At 38.4% G+C, this 21,293-nt stretch overlaps 1 protein-coding gene across 1 annotated transcript in view; it reads right to left on the reverse strand.

Moving 5' to 3' along the window:
• ZNF521 (zinc finger protein 521) overlaps window positions 1–21,293 on the reverse strand; it is a 152,646-nt gene that overhangs the window by 11,011 nt on the left and 120,342 nt on the right. The window contains exons 4-5 of the mRNA XM_008583062.1: window positions 19,208–20,748; window positions 17,258–19,069 (exon numbers count right to left, since the gene is read on the reverse strand). Of these exons, the coding sequence (XP_008581284.1) occupies window positions 17,258–19,069; window positions 19,208–20,748 (3,353 nt within the window). The remainder of the gene's footprint in view (window positions 1–17,257; window positions 19,070–19,207; window positions 20,749–21,293) is intronic.

The raw sequence follows: 21,293 nt of genomic DNA on the forward strand, positions 1-21,293 counted from the left end.
ATCTGCTTTCATGTCATGGGTTCAGTTGCTATTTATTTCTATGCCATGGCAAATCCACCTGAATCAAATCTCCTATAGTGTTGTCCATATAATAGGCAGTCAATAAATTTTGTTTACTGACTGTCCAATGGACAATTTAATGGGCCATCCTATATCCATCACCTTTATTCATAAGGTACTACCTAGGACTGGTCTATTTCTGCCTGTAAAAGCTCCATAACAACCACCTTACAGAGCATGAGAAGTCAGTGAATTAGAACAGGCTGAGCCACACAGACTAAATCAATGCTGTAGTACAGGTAAAAAAAAATCAAAAATCACCAGAGCATGTGCTAATTCTTTTTGAGTTAGGACAGGGAATTTGCTTCTAGTTACTCACAGCTATAATATTTTGTTAGTTCCTAGTTTGAAGAGATTTATGATTGACAGTAAATTCCAGTTAACTTCCTGCATTGACTGTTTTATAAACATTCATGTCATTCAAGAAAGATAAAAAAAAATTGGGGGTGGGGAAAAAAAAGGTTTAAATAATGACTTTTATAAACCTAAATCTGAGAGGAGGAAAGGAAGAAGAAAAACTCTTTGGCTTATACCAAATTAAGGTCTATTTTCCTCATATTGGGGGTGGGGAAAAAAAGGTTTAAATAATGACTTTTATAAACCTAAATCTGAGGAGGAAAGGAAGAAGAAAAACTCTTTGGCTTATACCAAATTAAGGTCTATTTTCCTCATTAAGTATCCCAATCATATACTGATTGGTTTCATCCTAGAAAGCACTGAAACTTCCCTTCTGTCTCACTGTTGCCAAAATGAGGAGATGTGGCTGGTAGATGTCGAGGATACACAGCTGGAGAGACGAAGGGGCAGATAGATCAAGCAGTAAGCTGCACCACCATTAAACTGCATCCAATGTCAAGGTTTGGATCCCTGTACTGGCCAACCACCAAAAAATAAATAAATTAAAAAAAATAAAAAATGAATAAATTGCATCTATGTCCATAGAAATGCAGTACTGAGGTTTAGTAGTACGTACAATTTACAATCCCACCATAAACCAGGAGGTTTTGACGTGGAAAACAAATATTTTAGAATTCATTAAGAAATATTTTCTTAAGTATATAATTTCTGCCCTAAAAGCAAGTTGAAAAATTAATATTTAGGCTTATTGACTCTTTACGCATACTTTATACTATTTAATAAAGAATCATTATAAATGTCAAAAGGATAACATAGAGAAGAGTTTTATATTAAATCATAAAAGTTTCTTTTTGATTCTCTTATAGTTTATTATACGTTGTATCAGAATTATTTCAATAAAACTAATCTGTCTCCTAATGGGCTATATGCTCTTTAGCAGTAGGGTAAAGGGTTCAGTCTTCCATCTTGTATCCACTGCAATACTTAATTATTTACATGTAATAAATTAATACATGTATGATTCATACCTGTTCACTGTAAGATAAAAATCTTTGCTGCTTCCCATTTGTCCTACAAAGCCTTCTGTGGATTCCTAGTTTTTCTTTGTTTTTATTCCTACTCTATCCTTCCAGCTATTCTTCTGTCAAAGGGATACTTCATGTTCTAGCAGTTTTGTGTCTTATCTACAAAATGTACTCCCTCTTAATTTGGTCATTTCGGTTACCGATGGATGCATGCACCCAAATCACCTTTGTCCTTTATCACTTTTATCTCCATTGAGACATCTTATTTCATGTCCTCCTCTCTTAGCAGTTCTTATTCTGCTTCTCTCTTTCTCCCTATTTTCATTCTGGGTTCTGTCTTCTCTCATCCATCCCTTCCACTTGAACAGCTTTCCTACTGAGGCATGTCAGACCACCCTTCTCTTCTAGTTCAAATTGCTTCTAAAACCCACCTGCTTCAAAAAGCTTGTTAGCAATTACACCCACACAATGCTGTGGATGCTGACTTTATTGTTCCCGTTGTTTGTACTCTTAGACAGGAAGTTTTCCAGAATAGAGGTGTGCTTGCTTCACATTACCTATTCAAAAACATGCTGTGCAATTATTACAATGTATATACATGTACAAGAAGCAGGGTTCCTTTCACCCCTTGACTTAACTGAAGTTATCTGGATTTTTCCAAATTCTTCCTCATTCATCATTCCAAAAATATCTTTTAAAAAATAGGAAAAAATGTACTCAGATTCTTCATATTTCCAAAGGTAAGAGTACAAGCTTACATAGGGTATCATGGAGTTTAGGAACTGAAAGGGACAAGTGAATTCATCAATTTCAAATTTAGTTATAGACAATGAAACTGGTGTCCAGAGAGATAAAGTGACCCTGCCTGTGATGCACAGGAAGTGACCAACACAGCAAACTTAGGACTCCAGGCTGTCATGAACACATCCACATGTATATAGAGCAGTGGCACATTTACAGAAAAGAACCGCTATTGCCATGTTGGCTTTCCATCGTATTTACAACCTATCAAGTCTCCTCTGGGCACTAGGCTACAGGACCACTTGCCACTTCTTGCTACTAACTGCTGCCTTCTTTGAGGAGTCTCATTTCTCAGCATATACTTCAGCACAGAATTTACTTTATTATACTCAAAGCATCTAGTCACATTACTCTAAAGTTTCCTATCATTTGAGAAAAAGTGTCTTCTCTCTCGCTTCACCTCCTGTACTTAGCACGCTGCCTGTCCGAGAGCATGTGTGGAGGAGTGCATGAACTATACAGAAGTGAATTGACGTGAGCTTATTGTAAGTACACCTAAGAGTAAATGCTGTCCGAGAAACTTATTGGAGGGAACCAGACTTCTGCCACCAAACATACCTATTTTTTGCATCACACAGACAAGACCTCCTAGTCCCCCTTCAGATTATTTCAGAAAAATTAAACTACAGACCTGAAAAAGTTCTGCATAACCATGATTAATATTATATCTTATAAAGCCAAAAATTTTCCATATAAAAATGTCCAGGAATATCATCTGGGAAAATATGGGGTCCTTTCCTAGCTGGGCTTCTGTTTCTTGAGAACATTCTTCCACAGTATATGAATGAGGATTAACGTGCTAAGAAAAGGATAATATCAAATTTGACATCTTCAAGTCAAGCACCATTTTTTTTTTTAGATTTTCTTTAGAAGTTCAGGTGACAAACTAGTCTTTTTTTAAAAAGACATTTGGGAATATCATTCTTCAATATCCTACTGGACATTTAGAATATTACTATTGCTAATCCTGCCAACTCTTCACCATCTTAACATACACATGATTCACTCTTTGAGGATATATTTGATTTTTGTAGGTTTAATTCTTTACTGAGAGAAACATAAAACAATGTCTATGTGTTTGCCTGTGTGTGCCCGGTGCCTATGCACAATGCGCCCACACATCTGAAACTCATTAACTGTTGAATGAATGAAAAAACTAGACTCAAATTAATCTAAATAGTGTAAGGTACCTGTTTTGGAATGACTTAAATTTGATATAACAAAATTATATCAACCCAGACCCAGTTATGGTGCTACAAGAATCTGTTTTCGACCAAAACTATTTCAATTTTCTGGTCCTAGTGGGTATAGATATGAAACTAGAGGGTATCCTGCCAGTTTTTCAGGTATCCTATTTGGTCGTTTAGTCCTTCCTCCCTCCACCCACCTTCCCTCTTTCCTTTCTTCTGTTCCTCCACTTTTTATTTTTTTTAAATAATAATCTTTATTAAACATGTGGTCACTACCCATAATTAAATTCTCCATTTCTGGACATTTCTTTATCAAGAGCTTTTATGAAAGCTCATTTTTTGCTTCCTTTCTGTCTAAGCCAAACTTACAAATTCCCAAGACAATCCTTAGATCTATCTTAAAATGAGTTAACATCCAGCTTTGTCAAGTTAGCTTTATCAATGCCACTTTGACTTCTAAATCACGGTGTACCTTTGCTTTGAAATCTTTCCCAACTGCTCACTTAATAGTAATAAAAAACTTTCTATTCTTAAAATAAATCAAAGTTATACATCTAAATTATAAATCCTGTCCAAAAAAAAAAAGACAAAATTTTCACCACTTTTTCCCCCCAGAATGCAAATACTTTATATTTGATCCATAGAGAATACTGCCAGTAGATTTTAGACAAATAAATAATAGCCCTTTAAAATTAGCTCTCTCTCAAACTATTCGCTTGCTTCCTGGGCTTAGAAAAAAACAATTCTAATTTTGGTGTTCACTTATGATACCTTGTATGTACAATTTTTACTTGACTTAAATGTTATTTCCCTGAGTTTTTTTGTTACCCTGCTTTCCATATGTTTCAATCTAATAATGCTATTAAGCATTTTTAGTTTCTTACCTATGATTACATTTTCCACCTATGTACTCATCTATTTCATATTTTTCTACCTTTTATATTTATTGTTGCCTGACGCTATCTCTGACCTCAAAGCAAATAAAGTAATATTTCATTTTTGTGGCCTTTGTACTCCCTTTGTTCCTTGGTTCTCAATGCTTTTAGGTTTGATTTTAATATTTAATTGTTTTTCTACTTCATCAACTTTGTGGAAGTATGATCACTTATTTAGAAGCATTTTGACTGAATAAGCCATAGTCCTAGCATTAGATAAAATCATTCTATATTATAATGATACATTAATTGAAACACATTATATAAATTACATGTGTGCATACATACATAGGGATATACGTAGACTTATAAATAGGTATTACATAAGTCATTTAACATACACAAAATTTGTAGGATGCTTCATGTTTACCAAGAACTTTCATTTATGCATACATCAGCTGCTGTTCATTGTAACTTTATAAAGTAGGCAAAGTATGTATTATGCACATTTGAGCAATGAAGAAACTGAAGGAAGGACTAGCTAAGACCGCACAGCTGATTCTATCAACTGTTATTTGAACCCATTGCTTTTTCTAAGTACAATCTTTTCCTCTGCTATATTATGCTGCATAGACTTAAATTCCCCATACCCATATGTAGAGCAATTGCTCTACAACAAAAAATTTACAGATTCAGTTGAAGGCTTGCTTACGTAATACAATGTTTAATTCAATAAAATAAATTATTTGCCTTGATATGGGGATTTACAGGTTTTCACATGTCACTCAATCTCTTTATGATGTGAATTGCACAGTACATTACATACTTAGAAGTGTCTTATGTTCTATTAATGTGTGGTCCTAAGAAACCATATCGTTACTTAGTTCTTAGAAAAATGTTTCCTTATTTGTTTCCTCTTCCATATATTTTAATCACAAAGTTTCAAATATTTACATGTGTTTACTAAGAACCTACGACATACAAGTCCCTCTTCTGAGACCCACGGAGGACCCCAAGCCGAGCCCTGCGCGCCCCTGTTTTCTTATAATAATAATATGTCTTTAGGCTCTTTGGGTATTATTTTATATGCAAACATATAACCTGCATATGACAGTTTAATGTGTTTTCAATTTCTATGCTACCTTTTTTTATACTTAAATTCATTTTAATTTTATCTTGGTTGGTTGGTTAGATTATCCAGCAAGCCTTATCAGTGATTTTAATTATAAAATATTAATTGCATTAAAATTCCTGCACTAATTATGTTTCCTGAAGATAGTATTTTAAACAGTATTTATTAGGTTAAGAAAATTCCTGCCTATTTCAAGTTTAGTGTTCTTTTTCAGTCATGGGATTATGTTGAATATAGTTTTTTTTCTGCAACTCTTGAGATAAACATATAACTTATCTCCTTTGATCTGTTAATGTGGTAGTTGAAATTATTTAATTTTCAAGGTGAGATTGAACCCACCTTGCATACTTATATAAACCCATTTTAATTGTAATATATAGTTTTTTTTTACATAGTGAACCTAATTTATTAATATTTTGTTCAAAATTTTAAATGTGAAATCATGAGTAAAATTGGCCTAGATTTTTCATTTTTACTATTTTTGTTTGGTTTTAATATCAAGATTATTCTGGATTCATTAAATGAATTGGAGTGTTCTCTTTTTGTATTTCTGGCACAGCTTTAAAATTATGTGGATGTTTAGGAGAACTCACTTTGAAAGCCATCTGTGTCTGATATTCTCTTTGTGGGAAGATTGTCAACAACTTATTAAATTATTTAATGTTTACAAAATCATAATACTTTTTTTTTGAGCCAGTTTTGGTAACTTATTCTAAGAATATTTTCATATAACTGAAATTCACTAGCTAGTAGCATAAAGTTATTTACAGTATTTTCTTATTCTTTTTTATCTTGTGCATTTAGTATTTTGTGTAAAATTTTAATTGAGAAATAACATACATACAGTGAATTGCAGTAACCTTAAGCATATTGCTTGGTGAAATTTTACTATGTATGCATCAGTGAAATTATCACATACAGCAAAATATGAAACACTTCCAGTTCCCAGAAGACTCATTCCTACTCTTTCCCAGTTGATACCATTCCAGAACTAAGTAATCTGAAATTGATCATCATAGATTAATTTTGCCCATTCTTCAACTTTACATGAATGGTGTTATGTAGCTGTATGTGTCTGGTTCCTTTTTTTTTTTTTTTTTTTTTAGCATTATGTATCTGAGTCATCCAGGCTGTTGTACAACAGTAGTTCATTCTTCTTTATTCCAGTGTATGAGTGGGATAAATTCATACCATTATATAAATGTACATATTCATCCTATTTTGACAGACATTTTGCTTGATTCCAGTTGGAAGCTTATATGCATAAAGCTTCCATGTTTATTCTTGTTCATAACTTACAGTAAACATATGCACTCACTTCGCTTAGAAATAAACCTAGGAGAGGAATTGATTGACATAAAGTAGGCTGACATAGCTGCTCTTCGACTTATGATGGGGTTACATCCTGATAAACACATCATAAGTCAAAAATATCATTAAGTCAAAAATGCATTTACTACCCTGACAAACCCATAGAAAAGTTGAAAGTCATAAGTTGAACCATTGTAAGTTGGGACCGTCTGTATTTAAATTTGGTATATACCGTCCAACACCCATTAAGTCAAAAATGCATTTACTACCCTGACAAACCCATAGAAAAGTTGAAAGTCGTAAGTTGAACCATTGTAAGTTGGGACCGTCTGTATTTAAATTTGGTATATACCGTCCAACACTGTTTCAAAGCAGCTGTACATTATACTCCCACTAGTAAAGTAAGAGAATTCCAGTTGCTTTTCATTCTTTCGAAAGCAAGAATTCTTGCATTCACTTTTATTATAGTCATTTTGATATGTGTAGTGGTTCTCCTATTATTTTTTCAACTTGTGTACATATGAAGTTAAGACTCCCCTTTTCATTATTAATTTTACTTATTTATGGTCCTTTTTACTGATTAATCTCAGCAGAAGTTTGTACATTTTGTTAGACTTTTCAAAAAGCTAACTTTTTACTTTTTTGGCTTCCTTGTTGTTTGTTTCTTTGTTTTCCATTCATTATTTCTGCTCTTAGCTTTATTGTTTTCTTCCTATTTTTTATGGGCTTATTTTGTTGTTCTGTTCCTAATGCCTTAGGCTGGATGTTTAATCCATTAATAGTATGCTTTTGTTATTTTCTAACATTTTAATTTTCTAATAACTTTCTTTCTAAGTAGTTTATTTCTCACAGGTTTTGAAATGTAATTATCTTTTGGTTATAAGCATTTTAAATTTCTATTTTATGCCCTGTTTGTTCCATGCATGTTTTTAACTTTAAAATTTATGGTGTTTTTAAAAGATACCACTTTCATTTATAATTTATTTGTATTATCATCAGAGAACGTGATTTGTGTCATCATCAACATTTAAATTCATTGAGACTTGCTTTATGACAGGAAGAGAGTGAAGGATACCAGTTGAGGTTTCCAGTAAGATTCAGCCCAGAGTAAGGATGCAGAAGATGCAAGTAGAAGGGACAATACAAAAGAAGAATCAATAGCACCTTGAAATTGGTTGACCCAACAGGTTACGAGAATGGAGAACATATAGGAAACATAAAGTTCCATGCAAGAATGACCAAAAGAAAAATGAAACACCAAACAAAATGGGAGAGAAAGGAAATTATGATTTAATTTAATTAAAGGGCTAGAAAATGTCCAACTGGTAGTGTCAAAAGAGGAGCTGAAAATCTAAGACTGGGAATTAAACAGAGGTTGAAAATTGAAACTTGTTATTTTGCTCATCTCTGTGAGATAATAATTAGGCAACAGAAAATGGGGATGAGGGGAAGAGAATAGCAAATGAAAAATAGAACCTTTACAAAAGCACATATTTAAAAGGCAAACAAGGTAAAAAAGGTGAAAAAAAGGTATAAATAAAGGTAACCAGCTATTCAGCCTTTTTCAAAGCCTTTGGCATGGTTCTGCTATTTAGGCTGTTAAGTTTATAGGAAAACAAAGTACACGTACTAGAAACTACGTCCACACCAGGTGGTACTTGGAGCAATAGAGTAATAAGAGATCCAGAATGTAGCTTTCGGTTTTCTTTCATTATTCAAAATCACCTTGAATACACGTTTACTAATCTCCATCTTGATACAATTTCACCTCAAAATATAAAAAGCTCCTCCTAGACAGAGTTCTATAACCACAGAGGATGATTCCAAACTCTTCTGGCTTAGGATATCAAAGAACAAATATCACATGCAATCCAAGATTCATGGCTGTGTACAAAAATATTTCTATTTTTGAATTTTATATTCATGTTTTCCATATGGATAACACCAGCAAAAAGTCCAGAACTGGAACTAAGTTCAGAAACTCTAGGGATGTTAGATGCAGTAAATTCAACGTGTGGGGCAATGATCAATACAAGGTAACCACAAGACTGGGGACAAAGACTGGATGCCAGGCAGCTGTTTCCATGTCCACACCCTGATATTTATGCCAGGGTTGTTAACTCCCCGTCCTATTACTTTGTAGATGCCAAACAAATATTGAACACAACAATAAATCTGGAAGGCAGATTGGACTTGGCAAAGCAATTCAGTCTATTTCAATAACATCACGTATCTTATAAATTTATTTGGTCATGTAAATTTTCTACATAATTTTAAAATACTGTGTATTTAGAGGGAGCTTAACTCATTTACTTTTGCTCTTTGCATATTTAACTTTGCAAAACTTAGCATCAGCAATTTGAAATACAAAAATGTTAAAAGTTTTTTTCTCATCCTCTTATGGAAATTTTTATTATATATAACAATACATGACAGAACTCTGGAACGAGTAGGTTCTGAATTGTCACCATGTGCACTTTCATTTTCAATACAAGAACCATGAAGAAGGAATATTGATTCTAAGACACTTAAAATGAATCTTCATATTCAGGATGAATTTTGAATTGTTAGAAACTTCAAGCTGTTTTGCTTATTTTAATATTTTTAGATCAAACCTAACTTTAAAATATTTAAGTACTTTTGCACAAAATGACCTTTACCCCTATGTGTTAGTTACAAAATGTACCTACAAATAAGATGGAATATACACACTATTTATGTTACTTTGAGGTACTTAAACTATATTGATTTATTCAGCTAACGTTTACTGAGCCTTTATGATAAATTGATAGGTATTCAAAGGTGAGAAAGGGAAAGAGGGAAATAAGCAAGAAACAAATATGACAATTTTAAAAGAAAATCCTAAGGGGGAGACCAACTTCAGTAAAAGTTCCAGAGGACGTCCACCTGACAGATGAGGAAGAGCCAGTGGGGCAGAGAGACAGGTTGGGAAGGGCAGCCCAGCCGAGGAAGTGACAGGTGTGGGGGGTCAGAGGTCAACCCCTGCTCAGGAAGCTGGGCACAGCACATGAGGAAGAGGCCCTGGAAGGGAGAGCAGTCTGCAACAGCCAGATTGTGCATGGCCCCCTGAGCTGGTGAGATATCGAGATTTATCTGAGGAAATGAGAAGCCATTAAAGAATTTAAGTGACATCATTTAATGTACATGTCTACACTTCCAACTGCAGCATGACGAATGGATTGGAAGGAGGCAGAAGATGGAGAAGAGAAATCCATTAGGAGGCTACTGCAGTCTCCAGGCAAGAGATGACTACAGCCCAGACCAAGACGATGGCTTTGGGGGTGGAGAGAAGTGGATATTTGAAGATACTTGTTGGAGGTGGAATCAATAGTGCTTAATGGATTGGATGTGGGGAATGAGGGAAAGGCAGGAATCAGGAATGACCTCCAGCTTTCTTGCTTGGGTAATTGGGTATGAGGTGGTTCACTTTTGCAAAGTGATGGAAGTCTAGAAGAAGATAGGTTTCAGGAGAGAGAATCAAGAGTTAAGTGTGTACAGAGGACACTTGATATATCTAAAAGATATAAATGGAAAAGTCAAGCTGTGCATAGAACACTGTAACATAAACTAAGAGGAGACCTCAGCTAGAAATATAAATTTCAGAATTCTTAGCATTGAGATAGACCCTCATGAATGGACAAGCTACCCAGTTAGAGAGTAGACAGAGAAGGGAAAGAGGGCCAAGGCTAAGCCTCAAAGAATTCCTGCACTTTTAGAACAGGCACAGAAGGAAAAGCCTCGAAAGGCAAAAGAGGAAGAAAGCCAGGACAGGGAAGGCCATGCAGTCAGAAAGGGGCATGTCAAGGAAAAAGCTGTCCCCTCTGCCCAATGCTACAGAGAAGGTGAGGACAGAGAGACTCTCTCTCCAATGTGGAGACCACTGGCAGCTTTGGCAGGAACAATTACAACCTCTGTAGGAAAGCAGGCCTCGAGGAGGAACGGGTTCAAACAGCAGACCTGCATGTACTCACAGTATCTACGACAGAATTTCAAAGACGATGAAGCAACATGTTGAGTCCAAATGGGGTAAAAAAAGGAATAGTGATCTTATAGTTAATACACGCCTTCTAGGTTCCAGTCACTGTGCCAGGGGGTTCCTGAAAGAAAAAAGCCAGGTGGCCAGCTGTCCTGCCACACATGAAGAGAGACTCTGGGAAGGCAGACGCAGTCTCCATGTCCCCAATGCATTGAGGCTCTTGCCTGCTGTGAGCCTGGCACTGTCACAGGTAATAGGAATATAAGTTCTTGCTCCAAGGAATTCACAAGAGGAAAAGAGACCTGTAAACAAATAGTCGTAAAGCAAATTAGCAATTTTTATATGGTATTTACTACATGTTACACACACGGAGCATTCAAGAGGTAGGGAGACATTGGGTGGGAAGTCAGGCTCATTGGAGGCCTTCTAGAACAGCTGATCTCCAAAGCAAGGGTAAGCCACACAGCCTCCTGGAAGGTGGAGGAGAGTCGAGAGGAGAGAGATTATTTGGGTAGAAGAGACAGGACAGCCTTAGCAAGCCACAGAGGCAATATATCATGTATGGGTCAATTAAAGTGCTTCCAGTTATAGAATAAGATGGGGGTAAGGAAAGGAAGGGAAATTTTATTCAAGAGCCTAAACCTGATGGGTCCTCTATTTCACAAAAAATGGACCACTATCTTATCCTATGGGGATGGCAGTGCAGAGCACCTAAAATGTTCGAATAGGAAGGGACATGCTATACAGATTTGTGTTTTAGATTTTTCTGGCAGCTGTGTCGAGGGGACTTTGAAAATGATAAGACGAAAGTCAGAGGGACCGATTATGAGGCTGCTTCAATAGTTGAGTGAAAAATGATCAGAGATTGAACTTGGAATATTGGTAAGGGTATGGAAAGAGGGGTTGATTCAAAAAATACATATGAGCTGATATCGAGATGGCTTGATGTCCAAATGATGTGGAGAAAAAGGAGGGAACTGAAAAGATCAATGGATCCACAAGTGAAATAGAAAAATACAAGGAAAAAAAGCATGTTTAGAGAAAAGACAATGAGTTCAATTTTGGACTCGCTGAATTTGAAGTTCATTGGAACATGTGAGTGAATATGTCCAACACGCAGCTGGGTACATGAGTCTGAAGCTCAGTGGAAAGATCTGAGACGGAGATACTTTTTTTTTTTGACCGGTAAGGGGATCACGACCCTTGGCTCGGTGTCGTCAGCACCACGCTCAGCCAGTGCGCTCACCGGCCATCCCTATATAGGATCTGAACCCGTGGCCTCGGTGCTATCAGCGCTGCACTCTCCCGAGTGAGCCATGGGGCCAGCCCCAGAGATACTATTTTTTAAAATTAGCTTCATTGAAGAGTAAAACAAAAATAATTCCCATAAAAATAATTCATTAGTTCTACATCTCGTGGGTATTGAAAAATGTGTACAGTCATATAATCACTTGTTCAATCAAGATACAGAATACTGCCATCAGCCCCCAAAGCTCCCTCCTATCCCTGGCAGGCACTATTGGGAGAGTCATAGTTAAAGCTATCCGAGTGGATGAAGCTATGTGGAGGGGGCCTGCAGGGTAAGGGCAGCAACAGGAACCAGTGACTTACAGGAATGGCCAAGGGCAGAAAGGCTATCGAACATTCCCAGAGGTGTTAAGGGAACCAGGGAGGAAGGCAGAGGATCACTAAAAAATGAATGTCCAACAATGGCAGGTACTTGGTGACAATAGTAACTAAAATACATATATATACATATTTTATTTAAAGTACACTGCAGTGGTCAATTAGGCCAGTAGAGACCTCAGAGAAGTCAGTCGCAGTAATGTGATAGAAGCAGTGGGCAGAGGAAATGAGAGGAGAAAAGACAGCAATACCAAGAGGATTTTGTGAATGTGACAGGGCCTGCAGTGGTCAATTAGGCCAGTAGAGACCTCAGAGAAGTCAGTCGCAGTAATGTGATAGAAGCAGTGAGCAGAGGAAATGAGAGGAGAAAAGACAGCAATACCAAGAGGATTTTGTGAATGTGACAGGGCTCAGACTGCAGATAGAGGAAAGTGCATCTTGACTTATAAAAAAATCTTGAACCTAGAGTTAGAAACCTGGGTTGTTGCCTCTTGTCTCCCACTTCCTAGCTGTGTGATCTTAGACAAACTTGAATTTATCTATTTCCTTGTCTGTAAAGTAAGGTGGCTGAATCAGATGGTCTCTCTAGTCCCTCCTGGTTTTGATTCTGGGACAGGTGCATGTTTCACACAACATGAAGATAATGGTAACCCTGGAGAGAGCAATTTCAATGGACTGATGGGGATGGTGGGAGTTGAAATGTGAATAAACAGTCCCTCGGAAAAGACTGACTGTGAAGCATCCCAGAAAAATGGAGGCAAAAGGATGCATGCTCCCAATATGTAGCACAGAACTTTAAAGTCACAAGACATCATTTTGAGGTCCAGATTGGACAGCACCTGACCAGACAGCCAGGCCAGTGTCGATGAACTCCAGAAGAAGAACATTCTTTCAACACATGGTACATGTCAGTAATTCTGCGAGGTCCTTCAATGGGTGGAAAAAGTTACATGGCCAGGGTTCTTCCTGTCTCAAATTAACTCTACCATTTATGGAATCATTGTAGGTTATGCAGAAATTTATATCATGCTCAGCCTTTCAGGAGCAAAGGAAAATGAATAGATTCCCCAAAATATTTTATTCAAAACAAAGTCTCCCCAGAAAATTTAAATTAATGACCTTAGGATTTTGGCACAAAGAAAATGTTTCTCACAAATTCAGAAAGTATTAAGCAGAATAAACGGGATTCAAATTCAGATCTTCTGTCTTCAACTCCAAATCTCTCCATCACATGTCAGCAGCCTACCACTACCCTTCTTTGAGGCTCACGTGCCCTGTCTTTCATTCATTTTTTGATTGTATGGTTTTACATAGTACTTATCCTTCCTTAGGTTTATATTCAAAATTAAATCCCTTTTAATTAGGTAAACTAGTCTCAATCAAATGACATTCTTTTCATTCTTTGAAAAAGATACATGCAAGTGTATACTGATATCCTTGTTTGACCATAAGTCGTGGTCCAGAGAAATCTAATCTTGCTCTTGACAATATCTATGTGTCCAAGTTTTATTATCTCCTGTGGTCTTCTTTTCTCTTTTGAAGTCTCAATCCTCAGCAAAAAGAAGAGATGAAAATACCATCTGTATTGCTACGTCCTTCAATTCCTACCTAGAACATCTAAGTCAATAGACATACATGTCGCATTTCTTTTTGTGATAAAATTTATTTCCACACGATAAACCTGTCTTTAGACAAAAAATTATATATTATATAGTAATTTCTTTTAATTTTGCAAAAAAATTACATATTGCTCATAGTGCAAAGTCACAGAAGTTTAACGTGGTTAACAAAGAATGTAAACAAGGAAATATTTATTGTATGTCTTTTCCCTGCTGATATTATTTTTAGGCTTCTTTTTTGAAAACTCCATGTATGCTTAGATAATTTTCTATGTCAGTCCAAATAACATGGTCTGCTTTATGTTTTTAACTGTAGGGGATATCACATAAAAGTTTATGACTTTAATGTAGTGAATAAAAATGGTAATAGTAATGATAAAAATGTTGAACAAATTAGTGAACTTTTAAGGTACAAAGGAAATATTTACAACTAAATCCTGATGTCTGGTCAATTAAGGACATCACTGCAAGCTCTTATTAATCAGGTTTAATAGAGCAGTACCTTCTACATAAAAAGTCATTTTAACCCTTAATAGCTAGGTGCTTAAAAAACACTATTGTAAGACTTTAAAAAGACAAGTATTTTAAATATTATCTGATGTAAAAGCAGGATATAGATAAGCTTTCTAATTATCATTAAGATATTTGGTATAATTAAAGACTGGACAATGCCTTAAGGATAAATTGTCCTAATCAAGTAACTCTAACCAAATTAAGGTATAAATACTATTCATATGTCCTCCTTCATTTTGAAATATTTCCCCTCAAATGGTATTATAATATATAGCAATTCATAAATGTCAGAAAATGTATACCATGAACAGATAAGCAAAAAAGGCACATGCCTTCTTGTAAACAGTATACTAGAAACAAAAGTCTGCTTTTGCTTGATTTTAAACACATCAACACTACCACAATCACACACAAACACACACACAAATACAGTCATTTTAAGTCACCTTTACACACTAATTTAATAAAACATGAATATGCAAACTCCTCTAGGTATGTTAAGCATTACAAAATTTTTTTTTTTTTTTTTTCCTTTTTTCGTGTCCGGCAATGGATCGCAACCCTCAGTGTCGCGCCCGTACCGGACCGGGACCGGCAACGGGATTGCAACCCTCGGTGTTGTGCCCGCACCTTGCTCAGCCAGTGAGCGGGAACCGGTCTGTATGTAGGATCCGAACCCTCGGCGGGAGCGCCGCCGCGCTCCCAAGCGGCGCACTGTAGCAGTACGCCACCGGGCCGGCCCACAAAATTTTTTTAAAAAGGAGAGCAGTAAATTTCTGCATGAGGATTTTAAGAATTCTCATTCAAAAACAAGACATTTGGGGGACAATTGCAGAAATTTGAGTAGGGACCTCTTAGAGATGGTATTGTGGATTTATCTAATTGCTTTTGCTAATTGAATTATGTTGCTAAGGATATTATGGTTAAATAAGATCATTAATCTTAGGACATGTCACAATATCTGCAACTTACTTTAAAATCAACCAGAGGTGGCTCAGGTTGATTTTTTAAAAAAGGCAAAAAGGGACATATACAGAGAGAGAGAGAGAGAGAGAGAGAGAGAGAGAGAGAAAAGATGCAGCAAAATGCTCCTATCTGGTAAATCTAGGATGTGAATACAGAAACACACACACATGTTCATTGTGCTGTTCCTCTAACTTTTCTAAATGTGTAAACGTTTGAAATAAAAAGTTAGAGCAAATAATTCATTTATATGATTATAAGTACAGTTGACCCTCTGCATCTACAGGTTCTAGATCCTCTGATTCAACCAACTGTGGATCAAAAATACTTGGGGGAAAAAAAGATACAACAATAAAAAATAATACAAATAAAACCTATAAAGTATAACAACTATTTATGTAGCATTTACATTGTATTAGGTACTATAAGTAATCTAGAGAGGATTTAAAGACTACTGGCAGATGTATATAGGCTATATGTAAATACTAGGCCATTTTATATGAGGAACTTGACCAATTGCAGATTTTGGGATCCGTGGAAGGTCCTGGAACCAATCTCCCCCAGATACAGAGGGATGACAGTACCAAAATTTGCTTCAAAAGAAACTATTTGATCCAACATGTGAGACATGAATCATTATCAAGACCATATTGTTCCAGCTGTCTTTATCAGTTTGAAAGGATTTCATTTATTTAAATGGGAGAAAAGTGCAGATTCACTTGGAGAGGGGAGAAGGGAGAGCAGCTTCAAAGTTTGGGAGTTTGCCTGTGACAAAGATGCCACATTTTGCAAGGATGGACTCTGCATCAGCCTGCTCAGCTCTCCCCTGCCAGCTGACTGATGGCTATCTGCAGGGGGACGCTGGGGGCCCCCCAAGAGGGTGTGAGTGCAGAGACGAGATAAGGAAAATGCAGTGATCCCAGACCGAGGGGAGAAGGATCTCCCTGGGGTTCTCATTTGGATGGATCCCCAGATAGGGGCAAGTGGGGAAGTGGAAAGCACTATTAGAAACCAGGTGATAAAGCATCAAGGAATTACATGAAAATGAGCCATCCTCTGCTCAGCTTCTAGGAATGATGACTTAGAAAACTACTTTACCTTAAATGAACTTGTTTCTTGTACTCATTGTAGCAAAGAAAACATAAATGACTCTGAAACTAAGGGGTTTCAGAGAGTGAATCTTCACAGAGTGAAGATTCAGGGATAGCACTTATAAACAGAACAACGGGTGTGTGGTGTGTAATAAATGGAGGGGCTTTTTAAAAATCCTGTTGTGAGAAAGTATTCTCCTCACTACAAAGAAGACAAAGAGAGTAAGTGTTGACAACACAGTATTAAAAAAGCCACTTCTACCCAATTTATTATCCACAAATATATAGTCTTTTTAATTTGCTGTAAGCCAGCACATTGGCTCACAGTGTCTTACTTTTGTGTCATTATCTCTCTGCCATACACACAAGTCATAGCTGGGGATTTCAACTCGTGATGAAGCTAGGCTGAGATTCCAGATCTCAGTGGTGTTGGCATGAGTGCTGGTCTCTTCAGTCACAGAGAAGACAATATCCTAGGGAGACTGGAATTAGTCCTATTTTGCACCATTCAAGCCAGAATGTTGCTTCTCAAGAAGCAAGTAATTGCTAGCTAATGGCTATGGGGCAAAAAACCACTGCATTTCAATCTAAGCATCTCCTGGCACATGACAACACACAAAGCTGTGGAAAGTGTCAACATAAAGTGGGGACAGTCTCTTGAGGAGGTTAAAGAGCAAACATAAAAAAGGCAAGTTACCTCATCCGACTGGGAGGGACTGATTCTGGGCATTGGTGATACTTGCGGAGTTTTCAACTGTGTGCTGTTGCTGTCTGGCACAAGCTCTCGGTGGACAGTCTGGATGTGGTTCTGGAGTTCACTTTCAGACTCAAACTTAACATTGCAGCTAGAGCAGCGTGTCTTCAGTCCTCCTGCCTTGCCTTTACCCTCGATGGCACTCAGATTCTCATTCTGGCCCAAGCCTGGTCTACTCGTGCCGGGAGGGATGTTGATGCCTGGGCTACTGCTCTTACTGAGATTCACGCAGCCAGCACACAGACCATATGGCAGGCCATTGATGTCAAGTTTCACCAGATCTTGCTTGGAACGGAATTCTTTGAGGCAAGATGCGCACTTGTACAGTTTTTGGACGTGCTGGCCACGCCCTGTGGTCTGGACTGCAGACCCATTCCCTGTCTTTTGCATGTGGAATGTCCCATGGATTTTGAGTTCCAAGGTGGAGGTCACTGTCTGCATGCACACCACACAGCGGAATCCCGTCAGGGAATTCCTCAAGTCAGGATGCATCTGGCAATGCTCTAAAAACTCCTCTTCACTCTGGAGAGGCATCTTGCAAATCCGGCAGTTTCCAGTATCGAGACTCTTACTATGTGTAACTTTGTGTTCAGTAAGAGTTAAAAGGGAGGGAAACCGCTCTCCGCAAATAGGGCACATGTAGTGTTTCACAGGGCCTAGGTGCGTCTGCATATGTTCACGGAGGCCATTTTCGGAGAAGAAGGTTCGAGAGCACACATTACACTTGTAATTCCCTTTAATGAGCTCAGCTTTCTTCTTTACGATGGCACTTTCCCCAGGTCTGATGTTGTGGTCTCGGAGCTGGTGATTCTGCAGCAATGTTTCCATAGTGTAGGCTGCTCCACAAATGTCACACCCATACATAGGCTCAGAGGTGTCAACATCTTCTTCACTCCCATCGTGACTGTTGTGGGATTCCTGGCTGTTGGTAAGCAAGGTCTGCAGCTCCACTTCCTCTTTCTGCACTTGCTCGGAAGCTCCATTTGTTCCACAGTTGGGTGTCTTGGTTTCAAACACACAGTGCTTTTCCCGTAAGTGTTTCTCTAGCAAAATGATCGCGTGGAAGGCTTTGCTGCAGAACTTGCAGTTATACTTCTTGCTGTGAGTGGTGATGTGGCACTGGAGCTCCACCTCGGTGCCGAAGGACTCGCCACAGAAAATGCACTTGTGCACTTTCCCTTGGTTTTCCAGGTGGTTGTGTTTCACGTGGAGCTGCAAGTCAGTCTCGTTGCGGAAGTCCCAGTTGCAGGACGTGCACCTGTAGACTTTCTTTTCGTTACTGTGCTTCACAGCCAAGTGGAGCTGAATGGAGACTTTTGAGTCAAAGACCTCTTGGCAGAGGGTGCAGCGGAAGAAGACAAAGGTATGCATGTCCAGCAGGTGTTTCTGGAGGTCATCCACGGATGTGAACTGCTTGTCACAGCTCTCACAGATATAATACGTTGAGGTGATCATAAAGTGAATGGTAACATGCTTCAACAAGGACTCTTGGTTGGGGAATTCCTTGTTGCACTGAGGACAGGTCAATTTCGGAAGCACAGTGTCGAGATGAGTTTTTAGGTGAGTCTGAAAGCTATCTAGGGACGTGTACTTAGCACCACACTGGTTACAGATATATTCTCCGGCTGGACGCGCAGGGGCACCTCCCACTGCCTGCATCATCTTAAGAGATGTCTGCTCTATGGCCACAGGAGATAGGGGGCTCAAGGCCCTGGATTTCTTTCCATTGTGAATATAATTCAGGGCCAAGGGAATGTTTTTAGCTGGACGCGCAGGGGCACCTCCCACTGCCTGCATCATCTTAAGAGATGTCTGCTCTATGGCCACAGGAGATAGAGGGCTCAAGGCCCTGGATTTCTTTCCATTGTGAATATAATTCAGGGCCAAGGGAATGTTTTTATGATTCTCTTTGATATGTTTGTTCAGTTTAAGAACGCTGTTGAATATTGGTGAATTCGTACAATAGGAGCAAGAATAGACTTCTACTACTGGTTCTTTTGGAGTCCCAAGCACTGGTGACCCAAACCGGGAGCCACTGAGGTCACAATGGACCTGTCTTATATGCTCTTCAAGGGAAGAGTCAGTGAGAAACCCCATATAGCAGTGGGGACAAAAGAATGCATTGCTATCCTTAGCTGCAGGGTTTGCAAATCCGTGAGAACATCGGATATGTTCCTGAAGAGTGTTGAGGTCGTTGACAACTTCGGAGCAGAAGTTGCACTGGTAGACTATGGCGGGAATGGCAGAAACAATCAGACCTGGGTCCTGAGCTTCATGCACTTGCTTAAGATGTTCATTTAGATTATAGAGTGAGGGCAACACCTCCAAGCAATACTGACAAATATGGGCCTGTTCTGGCTTATCTAAATGCATAGTTTTCAGGTGAATCTGCAGAACTGCAAGACTTGAAAATAACTGCTTGTTGCAGTAAATACAGCTATAGGTAACTTTTGCTTGTTTACCCGAGGGGCCGGTCATGTCAGGGGTTTGCTGAGCAGCCCTCTTCCTGCCTCGACTCTTTGGGATGGGTGGGGCAGCTTCCACCATCGTGGAGCTGTCCACTGAGAGGTTGGAATCTGGAGTCGTGCTGGACACGGAGGTATAGCCCACTGTGACCAGGGAAGGGCTGTTGCTGTGATTGCATGACTCTGCTTGCTGGTGACTGTCCATGTGGCTGTACAGTTCCTCAACTGTGTGGAAACTCTCAGAACAAATGCTACACGAGTTCTTCTTTTCCCCACCATGCACCTGCTCCATGTGGTTCATCAGAGGGGTCTCCTCTACAAAGAGCTCATGGCAGTAGACACACTGGAGGGCAGCTCGATCCTCATTGGGGGAGCATTCGGGGTGGCACTCTGCAATGTGCTTCTGGAGGTCCTCCGGAAAGTCGAAGCCTTCCTCACACTGACTGCACTTCTGAGTGTCCTTCATCTTCCAGTCGTCCAGCCTGGACCCAGCCTGGGAACCGTCTTTGTTCCGCTCGTGAACCTGCATGTGTCCGTGTAAGGAACTAGAGGACAGGAACCCACGGCGACAAATGGCACATTTATATGGCTTGTTGGACGTGTGAGTCTTTAAGTGGATCTTCAAGTGATCACTTCTGGAGAACGCAGCATCACACTCACTGCAGTGGTACTTCTTGTCACCGGTGTGGAGTTTTATATGGCGATCTCGGCTCCGCTTGTGTTTGAACAGCCTGCTGCAGTAGGTGCATTTGAAAGGCAGTTTGTCACTGTGACTCTGCTCATGGTGCTTTAGGTAGCTGAGGCGGCTAAACGATTTGTCACAGAATTGACATGGGTATGGAAGTCCAGGGCCACCTTCTTCCTCTCCAAAATCGCAACCTTCTCCATGGCTAGGGGAAGTCTGGTCCTTGCTAGAAGGTGAGGAAGCTGGCCAAGAGCAACTGGGATCATCTTCAACATCAACGCCATCTGCAATGAGAAACAATGGGACATCTCACTTTACATGCTGAGTATCCGAGAGCGAGTTACTGTACCATTTCAACAGGCACATACGGTTGAACCATTGTGAACCTTTCAGGAAGAAAAAGATGGAAGAGAGAATATCTGAGCGAGACATTTTCAAATCTGAGCCCAAACCTTTTATTCTACATTTACCTTTTACTGGGTTGTAAAATATAAAAAGATATTAAATAGTTCAATGTCTAAATTACCCTTTCATTACTTCTTATCATTCTTCCTTAGAAGCAAGGTATATATTACACATTGACAATTTTATTAAAATGCAGATTTTAATATATTTAATGTTTCTTTTGTATTCATTCTAAAATGATTTGCATATTATGTGAGCATCTGAAGAACCAAATGAAGAGGAAATATTACAGGATGATTTAAAATTAATGCAGTCAACCCAGATGTCTAATATTTAATAAAAAATTCCCTCTGCATTTTGCTTGTTTTTATATATAAAGGCAATTCTGTAGACCAAAATCTTTTATGGGCTTCTTATTGATACA

The sequence above is a fragment of the Galeopterus variegatus genome, unplaced genomic scaffold (genome assembly GCF_000696425.1).
Source record: "Galeopterus variegatus unplaced genomic scaffold, G_variegatus-3.0.2 Scaffold2818, whole genome shotgun sequence".
Classification (NCBI taxonomy): Eukaryota; Metazoa; Chordata; class Mammalia; order Dermoptera; family Cynocephalidae; genus Galeopterus; species Galeopterus variegatus.